The 12,201-nt window shown below is 41.0% G+C and overlaps 1 protein-coding gene across 2 annotated transcripts in view; it reads right to left on the reverse strand.

Moving 5' to 3' along the window:
* The window catches only part of LOC126194845 (protein YIPF6), an 83,329-nt gene that overhangs the window by 46,617 nt on the left and 24,511 nt on the right, over positions 1-12,201 (reverse strand). For both annotated transcript variants that reach the window (XR_007538511.1, XM_049933185.1), the window contains exons 3-5: positions 3,090-3,168; positions 2,968-3,010; positions 2,118-2,249 (exon numbers count right to left, since the gene is read on the reverse strand). Coding sequence is in view for 1 of the 2 variants with exons in the window: in XM_049933185.1 (XP_049789142.1) it covers positions 2,118-2,249; positions 2,968-3,010; positions 3,090-3,168 (254 nt within the window). In the remaining variant the exon portion in view is untranslated. The remainder of the gene's footprint in view (positions 1-2,117; positions 2,250-2,967; positions 3,011-3,089; positions 3,169-12,201) is intronic.

The raw sequence follows: 12,201 nt of genomic DNA on the forward strand, positions 1-12,201 counted from the left end.
AGAGACTGTGGTCACGTGCATGGGAGCTGCGTTCACATGAGTGTATATGTGTATGTTGTCTAATTTGGATGAAGGGCTTTTTGGCTGAAAGCTTACTAGTATAGACCCTCTATATACTCCTTCCACCTTTCTGCTTTCCCTTCTTTGCTTAGAACTGGGTTTCCATCTGAGCTCTTGATATTCATGCAAGTGGTTCTCTTTTCACCAAAGGTCTCTTTAATTTTCCTATAGGCAGTATCTATCTTACCCCTAGTGATAAATGCCTCTACATCCTTACATTTATCTTCTAGCCATACCTGCTTAGCCATTTTGCACTTCCTGCCGATCTCATTTTTGAGACATTTGTATTCCTTTTTGCCTGCTTCATTTACTGCACTTTTATATTTTCTGTTTTCATCAATTAAATTCAATATTTCTTCTGTTACCCAAGGATTTCTACTAGCCCTTGTCTTTTTACCTACTCGATCCTCTGCTGCCTTCACTATTTCATCTCGGAGCTACCCATTCTTCATCTACTGTATTTCTTTCCCCCATTCTTGTCAGTCGTTCCCTAATGCTCTCTCTGAAACTCTCTACAACCTCTTGTTCTGTCAGTTTATCCAGATCCCATCTCTTTAAATTCCCATCTTTTTGCAGTTTCTTTGGTTTTAATCTACAGTTCAGAGGCCATATCTGCCCCTGGAAATGTCTTACAATTTAAAACTTGGTTCTAAATCTCTGTCTTATTATTATATAATCTATCTGAAACCTTCCAGTGTCTCCAGGCCTCTTCCATGTATACAACCTTCTTTCATGATTCTTGAACCAATGTTAGCTACAATTAAGTTACGCTCTTTGCAAAATTCTACCACGCGGCTTCCTCTTTCATTCCTTACCCCCATTCCATGTTCACATACTACTTTTCCATCTCTTCCTTTTCCTACTATCGAATTCCAGTCTACCATGACTATTAAATTTTTGTCTCCCTTCACTATCTGAATGATTTCTTTTATCTCATCATGCATTTCATCAATCTCTTTGTCATCTGCAGAGTTAGTCGGCAAATAAACTTGTACTACTGTGGTGGGTTTGAGCTTCGTGTCTATCTTTGCTACAATAATGCATTCACTATGCTGTTTGTAGTAGCTTACCCGCACTCCTAATTTTTTTATTCATTATTAAACCTAATCCTGCATTACCCCAATCTGATTTTGTATTTATAACCCTCTATTCATCTGACCAAAAGTCTTGTTCCTCCTGCCACCGAACTTCACTAATTCCCACTATATCTAGCTTTAACCCATCTATTTCCCTTTTTAAATTTTCTAACCTACCTGCCCAATTACGGGATCTGACATACCACACTCCGATCTGTAGAACGTCAGTTTTCTTTCTCCTGATAACAACGTCCTCCTGAGTAGTCCCTGTCCAGAGATCTGAATGGAGGACTATTTTACCTCCGGAATATTTTACCCAAGAGGACACCATCATCATTTAACCATACAGTAAAGCTGCATGCCCTTGGGAAAAATGACGGCTGTAGTTTCCCCTTGCTTTCAGCCATTCGCAGTACTAGCACAGCTAGACCGTTTTGGTTAATGTTACAAGGCCAGATCAGTCAATCATCCAGACTGTTGCCCCTGCAACTACTGAAGAGGCTGCTGCCCCTCTTCAGGAACCACACGTTTGTCTGGCCTCCCAACGGATACCGCTCCACTGTGGTTGCACCTACAATATGGCTAACTGTATCGCTGAGGCACACAAGCCTCCCCACCAATGGCAAGGTCCATGGTTCATGGGGGGGGGGGTTTATGAATAAACACCTACAACCTACAAAATCAATCTGTATTATCAGTGTTTCAACATGGTCTAAGATTATGGAACATTTATGTTTATTAGTTGGGCTAAAATTCTAATGATTAAAAGTCAATTTCAGATATGAATTATAATATCATCTAGGCAGAGCATTTAATAACAAAAAGAGCAATTTTTTATAACTGTCTTCACAATGATCATATGTTTCCTGGTTCTTTAATATTAAATTTGGTAAAGCACATAAATAAATAAACAACAATTAAATAGACAGACATGAAATAAATATTCAGCAAAAGAGTTACATGAAGCCACACTGTACTCACATATTTCCCCCAAGGAGCTTTGAATTCACTGTTACTATCATTGATCCAATCCAGACAATCACAAAAACCTCTGCAAATTCTGGCCCTCCATCTTTTGAATCATTTGCCACTTCAGATGAGCCTTGAAGAATCCTAAATAGAAGTAATGTTGAATGAAGAACGAACAATAAACACAAATTACAAACAATGTGCAACGATTGTATGTGAAAGTTAAGACTGTGTGTGTTGTAACCAAGATTTGAACTCAGGTTCCTACCATTTCCAAGGCAGTGTGCTACCACATGCACTGACTCAAAGCTACAATTTGTCATCAGCTGCAGCAAACAATATGTATACTATAATTACTCCTCATAATGTGCAAATTCAATGCAAAACTTACACAGCAGAGTCAAATAAATGATCCATATACCTGAATGTCAAGTGATAAAAATGTTCAATTCACAAAAATGGAAACTGTGATATGGCTGACAGTTATTCAAAACCAATAACTGAACTGGTAGCCTTCACTTGTGGACTTACAATCAACAAAATGACACTAAATGGACACATTACAGAAAGTAAGGCAAAGATTCAAATGTAATGGAACAGATATTATATTCAAGACACACAAAGGGCAAATAGGAAAGAAAAACTCTTGATGAAGTAACAAAAATATTATTGTTATTCCATCCTGGATTTTTTATTCCTTGAAGTAGTGATTTCAAACTATTCCGAACACTCAATATTTAGTTTTATGTAGTTGGGCTCAATATTTACTTCCATTTTCATCAAATATTTTTCATAAAATTTTAGTAAATGCAGTTGCTTATTTCCCTTTCTGCATTGTACTTTATTTAAACTAATTACTTACATAGCCATAAAAGTGCAGAGAAGTAATGGTCCCCAAAGATCCCCTGAAATTAATTTCACAAATTGTAATGAAAAAATATATACGAGAGTTTTACAAACATGCAGTAAGGAAATTTTACTCACATTCTTTTAACAGGCTTTTCTTTTCTTTGGGGTAGAGGACATGAAAGAACTTAATACCAACAGCCTTGAGGTCACGTAACTGTGAATAATAAGAAACTCTAGTAAATGTTTCCACTTTTCAACAACAGTACACGCAGTCTAATTTGATTTTACAATATAATTATGGCAAGCATAAATATTACAACAATACATGTAAGAATCTGACATTGAACATAAAACAGGACTGTTCTTATTGAATCTGCTGGTGACAAACAAAGAAAAACAGCAGTCTGTAATTATTCTACAAAGTCTCCTTCAATATAAATACCTTTTCCAACAGACAAGCAGCTTCTAGATCCTTTCATTGAAGAGGAAAAAAACAGATGAATATAGCACACACGTCACTCAATGGCTTCATCATTACAGAAGTTGTGTCCTTCTAAATCCTCTATCACTAACTCAAATGTAGAAAAAACATTAGGATAAATCATAGCCAAAAGGGCAGTGTTTAAGAGGTATCAAATAAATCTTATGGGGCTTACTTCTTTATAAGCCTACTTCATGCATCCTTCAAAATCTGTCACATAGAGATCTGTTAATGAGAGCAAGTACACAGTGAAAAATTCACTTGGGAAAACTATAAAATGATGAGACAGAATTGCTGCTGTATCTTCAGATGTGAAAATTTAGTACTGCCAATAGATGCACAAAATTACATGACACTAGCCTAGCTTTTGAAACTATGTCAGCTTTATCCTGATGCCACACATCCTTGACTTCCTCAGCCAGATGGATGTATTTTTCAATTTTTTCTCCTGTTTTATCTGTATATTTATTGTATTGGGTATGGATATTTCGATTAGTTGTGTTAATTTCTTCTTTTTATTGGTGAGTATGATGTCAGGTTTGTTATGTGGCGTTGTTTTATCTGTTATAATGGTTCTGTTCCAGTATAATTTGTATTCATCATTCTCCAGTACATTTTGTGGTGCATACTTGTATGTAGGAACTTGTTGTTTTAAAAGTTTATGTTGTAAGGCAAGCTGTTGATGTATTATTTTTGCGACATTGTCATGTCTTCTGGGGTATTCTGTATTTGCTAGTATTGTACATCCGCTTGTGATGTGATCTACTGTTTCTATTTGTTGTTTACAAAGTCTGCATTTATCTGTTGTGGTATTGGGATCTTTAATAATATGTTTGCTGTAATACCTGGTGTTTATTGTTTGATCCCGTATTGCAATCATGAATCCTTCTGTCTCACTGTATATATTGCCTTTTCTTAGCCATGTGTTGGATGCGTCTTGATCGATGTGTGGCTGTGTTAGATGATACGGGTGCTTGCCATGAAGTGTTTTCTTTTTCCAATTTACTTTCTTCGTATCTGTTGATGTTATGTGATCTAAAGGGTTGTAGAAGTGGTTATGAAATTGCAGTGGTGTAGCCGATGTATTTATATGAGTAATTCCTTTGTGTATTTTGCTAGTTTCTGCGCGTTCTAGAAAGAATTTTCTTAAATTGTCTACCTGTCCATAATGTAGGTTTTTTATGTCGATGAATCCCCTTCCTCCTTCCTTTCTGCTTAATGTGAATCTTTCTGTTGCTGAATGTATGTGATGTATTCTATATTTGTGGCATTGTGAACGTGTAAGTGTATTTAGTGCTTCTAGGTCTGTGTTACTCCATTTCACTACTCCAAATGAGTAGGTCAATATTGGTATAGCTTAAGTATTTATAGCTTTTGTCTTGTTTCTTGCTGTCAAATCTGTTTTCAGTATTTTTGTTAGTCTTTGTCTATATTTTTCTTTAAGTTCTTCCCTAATATTTGTATTATCTATTCCTATTTTTTGTCTGTATCCTAGGTATTTATAGGCATCTGTCTTTTCCATCGCTTCTATGCAGTCGCTGTGGTTATCAAGTATGTAATCTTCTTGTTTAGTGTGTTTTCCCTCGACTATGCTATTTTTCTTACATTTGTCTGTTCCAAAAGCCATATTTATATCATTGCTGAATACTTCTGTTATCTTTAATAATTGGTTGAGTTGTTGATTGGTTGCTGCCAGTAGTTTTAGATCATCCATGTATAGCAAATGTGTGATTTTGTGTGGGTATGTTCCAGTAATATTATATCCATAATTTGAATTATTTAGCATGTTGGATAGTGGGTTCAGAGCAAGACAGAACCAGAAAGGACTTAATGAGTCTCCTTGGTATATTCCACGCTTAATCTGTATTGGCTGTGATGTGATATTATCTGAATTTGTTTGGATATTAAGTGTGGTTTTCCAGTTTTTCATTACTATGTTTAGGAACTGTATCAATTTAGGATCTACTTTGTATATTTCCAATATTTGTAGTAACCATGAGTGGGGTACACTATCAAAAGCTTTTTGGTAATCAATGTATGCGTAGTGTAGAGACCTTTGTTTAGTTTTAGCTTGATATGTCACCTCTGCATCTATTATCAGTTGCTCTTTACATCCTCGCGCTCCTTTGCAACAGCCTTTTTGTTCTTCATTTATAATTTTGTTCTGTGTTGTATGTGCCATTAATTTCTGTGTAATGACTGAAGTTAATATTTTGTAGATTGTTGGTAGGCATGTTATGGGGTGATATTTAGCTGGGTTTGCTGTGTCTGCTTGATCTTTAGGTTTCAGATAAGTTATTCCATGTGTAAGTGTATCAGGGAATATGTATGGGTCTGCAATGTAACTGTTAAATAATTTATATCTAAAAAGAAAGATGATGAGACTTACCAAACAAAAGCGCTGGCAGGTCGATAGACACACAAACAACCCAAATATACACACAAAATTCAAGCTTTCGCAACAAACTGTTGCCTCATCAGGAAAGAGGGAAGGAGAGGGAAAGACGAAAGGATGTGGGTTTTAAGGGAGAGGGTAAGGAGTCATTCCAATCCCGGGAGCGGAAAGACTTACCTTAGGGGGAAAAAAGGACAGGTATACACTCGCACACACACACATATTGAAGAGCAAGTTCCCATCTCCGGAGTTCGGATAGGTTGGTGTTAGTGGGAAGTATCCAGATAACCCGGACGGTGTAACACTGTGCCAAGATGTGCTGGCCGTGCACCAAGGCATGTTTAGCCACAGGGTGATCCTCATTACCAACAAACACTGTCTGCCTGTGTCCATTCATGCGAATGGACAGTTTGTTGCTGGTCATTCCCACATATAATGTGTCACAGTGTAGGCAGGTCAGTTGGTAGATCACGTGGGTGCTTTCACACGTGGCTCTGCCTTTGATCGTGTACACCTTCCGGGTTACAGGACTGGAGTAGGTGGTGGTGGGAGGGTGCATGGGACAGGTTTTACACCGGGGGCGGTTACAAGGGTAGGAGCCAGAGGGTAGGGAAGGTGGTTTGGGGATTTCATAGGGATGAACTAAGAGGTTACGAAGGTTGGGTGGACGGCGGAAAGACACTCTTGGTGGAGTGGGGAGGATTTCATGAAGGATGGATCTCATTTCAGGGCAGGATTTGAGGAAGTCGTATCCCTGCTGGAGGGCCACATTCAGAATCTGATCCAGTCCCGGAAAGTATCCTGTCACAAGTGGGGCACTTTTGTGGTTCTTCTGTGGGAGGTTCTGGGTTTGAGAGGATGAGGAAATGGCTCTGGTTATTTGCTTCTCTACCAGGTCGGGAGGGTAGTTGCGGGATGCGGGATGTTTGTGTTTGTTTGTGTGTCTGTCGACCTGCCAGGACTTTCATTTGGTAAGTCACATCATCTTTGTTTTTAGATATATTTTTCCTACGTGGAATGTTTCAACAAAGATGATGTGACTTACCAAACGAAAGCGCTGGCACGTCGATAGACACACAAACAAACACAAACATACACACAAAATTCAAGCTTTCACAACAAACTGTTGCCTCGTCAGGAAAGAGGGAAGGAGAGGGAAAGACGAAAGGATGTGGGTTTTAAGGGAGGGGGTAAGGAGTCATTCCAATCCCGGGAGCGGAAAGACTTACCTTAGGGGGAAAAAAGGACAGGTATACACTCGCACACACACACATATCCATCCACACATTACAGACACAAGCAGACATATTTAAAGTTTGGGCAGAGATGTCAGTCGAGGCGGAAGTGAAGAGGCAAAGATGATGTTGAATGACAGGTGAGGTATGAGTGGCGGCAACTTGAAATTAGCGGAGATTGAGGCCTGGTGGGTAACGGGAAGAGAGGATATATTGAAGAGCAAGTTCCCATCTCCGGAGTTCGGATAGGTTGGTGTTGGTGGGAAGTATCCAGATAACCCGGACGGTGTAACACTGTGCCAAGATGTGCTGGCCGTGCACCAAGGCATGTTTAGCCACAGGGTGATCCTCATTACCAACAAACACTGTCTGCCTGTGTCCATTCATGCGAATGGACAGTTTGTTGCTGGTCATTCCCACATAGAATGCATCACAGTGCAGGCAGGTCAGTTGGTAGATCACGTGGGTGCTTTCACACGTGGCTCTGCCTTTGATCGTGTACACCTTCCGGGTTACAGGACTGGAGTAGGTGGTGGTGGGAGGGTGCATGGGACAGGTTTTACACCGGGGGCGGTTACAAGGGTAGGAGCCAGAAGGTAGGGAAGGTGGTTTGGGGATTTCATAGGGATGAACTAAGAGGTTACGAAGGTTAGGTGGACGGCGGAAAGACACTCTTGGTGGAGTGGGGAGGATTTCATGAAGGATGGATCTCATTTCAGGGCAGGATTTGAGGAAGTCGTATCCCTGCTGGAGAGCCACATTCAGAATCTGATCCAGTCCCGGAAAGTATCCTGTCACAAGTGGGGCACTTTGATGGTTCTTCTGTGGGAGGTTCTGGGTTTGAGAGGATGAGGAAGTGGCTCTGGTTATTTGCTTCTGTACCAGGTCGGGAGGGTAGTTGCGGGATGCGAAAGCTGTTGTCAGGTTGTTGGTGTAATGCTTCAGGGATTCCGGACTGGAGCAGATTCGTTTGCCACGAAGACCTAGGCTGTAGGGAAGGGACCGTTTGATGTGGAATGGATGGCAGCTGTCGTAATGGAGGTACTGTTGCTTGTTGGTGGGTTTGATGTGGACGGACGTGTGAAGCTGGCCATTGGACAGGTGGAGGTCAACATCAAGGAAAGTGGCATGGGATCTGGAGTAGGACCAGGTGAATCTGATGGAACCAAAGGAGTTGAGGTTGGAGAGGAAATTCTGGAGTTCTTCTTCACTGTGAGTCCAGATCATGAAGATGTCATCAATAAATCTGTACCAAACTTTGGGTTGGCAGGCCTGGGTAACCAAGAAGGATTCCTCTAAGCGACCCATGAATAGGTTGGCGTATGAGGGGGCCATCCTGGTACCCATGGCTGTTCCCTTTAATTGTTGGTATGTCTGGCCTTCAAAAGTGAAGAAGTTGTGGGTCAGGATGAAGCTGGCTAAGGTAATGAGGAAAGAGGTTTTAGGTAGGGTGGCAGTTGATCGGCGTGAAAGGAAGTGCTCCATCGCAGCGAGGCCCTGGACGTGCGGGATATTTGTGTATAAGGAAGTGGCATCAATGGTTACAAGGATGGTTTCCGGGGGTAACGGATTGGGTAGGGATTCCAGGCGTTCGAGGAAGTGGTTGGTGTCTTTGATGAAGGATGGGAGACTGCATGTAATGGGTTGAAGGTGTTGATCTACGTAGGCAGAGATACGTTCGGTGGGGGCTTGGTAACCAGCTACAATGGGGCGGCCAGGATGACTGGGTTTGTGAATTTTAGGAAGAAGGTAGAAGGTAGGGGTGCGGGGTGTCGGTGGGGTCAGGAGGTTGATGGAGTCAGGTGAAAGGTTTTGTAGGGGGCCTAAGGTTCTGAGGATTCCTTGAAGCTCTGCCTGGACATCAGGAATGGGATTACCTTGGCAAACTTTGTATGTGGTGTTGTCTGAAAGCTGACGCAGTCCCTCAGCCACATACTCCCGACGATCAAGTACCACGGTCGTGGAACCCTTGTCCGCCGGAAGGATGACGATGGACAGGTCAGCCTTCAGATCACGGATAGCCTGGGCTTCAGCAGTGGTGATGTTGGGAGTAGGATTAAGGTTTTTTAAGAAGGATTGAGAGGCAAGGCTGGAAGTCAGAAATTCCTGGAAGGTTTGGAGAGGGTGATTTTGAGGAAGAGGAGGTGGGTCCCGCTGTGACGGAGGACGGAACTGTTCCAGGCAGGGTTCAATTTGGATAGTGTCTTGGGGAGTTGGATCATTAGGAGTAGGATTAGGATCATTTTTCTTCGTGGCAAAGTGATACTTCCAGCAGAGAAGCTTAAATTTTTTCCATTGCCAAGAGTCCACTGGGCTTAGCATTTGACATACATTTCAATTGAATATCTTTGCCCATTCTTAAGAAAAAGGGATCTTTACAGATGGCTGTATCTTTTGATTGCATTGACTTAGAAGGTTAATTTTTTTTTTTACATCGCCAAGGGACCATAGACATTAGTATATGACATAAATTCCAACTTGATACTTCTACCCTTTCTTAAGAAAATGTGACCTTAACAGTTGAGCAGACAGACATACAATGATGTGAGCATATAAGGGTTCTATTTTCACTGATTAAAGTGCAGAATCCTAAAAAAGATGATAATGAAGAAAAAAAAGAGGACAGAATGTGTTAATAGAGGTTAAGTCCAAACAAATGTCCAATGCAAGGATTTTAAAAGTTCAGAGGAACTATGGCGTAGCAGGCACTAACAACCCTTAAGTCATGCCATAGAGCATATTCAACATTTGGGTACTGGGCGCATTCAGCCAGTTTAATGGTGGTCATTTCTATATAAAACACTGTGTAATGGTTACATATGATTCTTGAACTGATATCAGCTACAACATGGATCAAACAGTAACTTTTCAGAACATTTCTCATGATGAAACAGTAATCTGGCTAAAAGTACTTTAAAATGGATTACAAACAGCCTCAACCACAACAAAAAAAGTTATTTCAATGGTTACTGGTTTTGGTCAGTATATGATCATCCTCTGACCCTCGTACCATGCTGGTAGGCAGTGGTGACGAACAGAGCAGGCATTATTATTCTTAGAGCAATTGATGTTCATTGAGTCATAACACCTGCTCCATTCACTGCCACTGTCTACCATAATGGTATAAGGATCTGATGATGGTCACGTACTGACTGAAACCAGTAGCCACTGAAATAAACATTTTACTACAGTCAAGACTGTTTGTAATCCATGTTTAAAATGACTGGAACACTTTTCAGACAAAAATATTCTCTGTGCTTGTAATGAAATGTCTGAACATGTTATGTGCATGTAACAGCAAGGCATAAAACTATGCAAAGTATAGCAGCCTACATGTAGTACAAGTGCTGATGATAGATCATATTTTGGTAGCAGACTTAGTCGGCCTGTTGGATATGCAAATGAATGATTGAGCTGTATAAAACAGAACATATATGGCAAGAAAGCCTATGATGGGAATGGGGTCACAAGCTGGTCCCATGAGCGTCCGTAAAAGGTCAAATAAAATGCCACCCACCAGCCTCCTATGCCTTAGTTTTGCTGTTATTCAACTGCCTCTACAAATGAACTCAGCAGCACCAATAGTTCACCTTGCATTTAGTGCACTGAATACTGACTTTGTGGGTTCCACCACATCTTACCTTTATGGAATTACTTTTGAAATACATATTACCTGGCAACTAGTTCTGGAACCAAATTCTGCTCTGGTGCAATCTCTTGTTTCCATGTCTACTGATGATGTTGTTGTGAAAACTAGAAGCATCATGATCTCCAAAAATTACAGACCACCAGCCAATCCTGGCCAGCTGAAGTTATCCTCTCACATATTGATCCTGCTATATATAAGGGTAATAAGCAATGCAAATACAAAGATTGCAATGGTAATGGGAACACACTAATAACATGGGCAGAAGATGAGCACCACTGACTTGTGTTTGATGCTAAAGGTCAATCCACTTTTAAGTCAGCAGCATGTAGGCATGAATACAATCCCGATCTAGTTTCGTTTCAGCTGAGAAAAGTGGCAAGTCCCCAGCAGTCTAACAAAAAGTTCTCAATAACTTCCTACATGGCCAACACTTTTGTGTTGGAGTCAGGAGCAGGGAAGAGGACAGGTAAAGGGAGGACAGGGACTAGCGGAGGTTGAGGCCAGGGATGTTACAGGAATGTAGGATAAATTGTTCAGAGAACTCCCACCTGTGCAATTCAGAAAAGCTGTTGTTAGTAGTTAGGATCCAGATGGAACAGACTGTGAAGCAGTCACTGAAGTGAAGAACACTGTGTTGGGCAGCATGTTCAGCGACTGTGTAGTCCAGCTATCTCTTGGCCAGTGTTTGTTGGTGGCTATTCATGTGGACAGGCAGCTTGTAAGTCATCATACCCACATAGAGAGCAGTGCTGTAGTTGCAGCTTAGTTTGTAAAGTACATGACTGCTTTCAATGTAGCCCTGCCTTTGACGGGATAGAAAATTCGTGTGACCAGACTGTAGCAGGTGGTGGTGGTGGAAAGATGTATGGGATAGGTCTTGCAGTTAGGTCTATTGCAGTGACCTGAGCCATGAGGCAAGAGGTTGGGGACAGGGATGAACTAGGAATGGACAAGGATTTTGTGTAGGTTTGGTGGCTGGCAGAATACCATTGTGGAAGGGGTGGAAGTATGGTGAATATGGTATTCCTCATTTAAGGGCACAACAAGAGGTAGTTCAAACCCTGGCAAAGAATGTGATTCAGAAGCTACAGTCCTGGGTGGCACTGAGTAACGAGGGGAGTGCTCCTTTGTGGATGGACAGTGGATATGTGGGAGCTGGTAGGTGACTGGTGAAACAAGGCATGGGAGATATATTTCTGGACAACGATGGGAGGGTCTGGAATACCCTACCCACTATTTTTCCCACCCCTCCCACAGTGGTATTCTGCTGGCCAAAACCTAAGCAGTATCCTTATCCATTACTTTATCTTCAAACTCTTCCATTTGGTCCATATTTGCATACAAAAACAACAATATCAGAATTGAGTCTGCCATGATGCAACACACCTTGTTATTTGTTCACTTATTTATTTCCCAAACTAGTTTTGGCGACAAATACCATCATCAGTGGCTTTTTAATATAAAACATGCAGAAAATAGCATAGTTA

Source organism: Schistocerca nitens, chromosome 7, assembly GCF_023898315.1.
Source record: "Schistocerca nitens isolate TAMUIC-IGC-003100 chromosome 7, iqSchNite1.1, whole genome shotgun sequence".
Lineage (NCBI taxonomy): Eukaryota > Metazoa > Arthropoda > Insecta > Orthoptera > Acrididae > Schistocerca > Schistocerca nitens.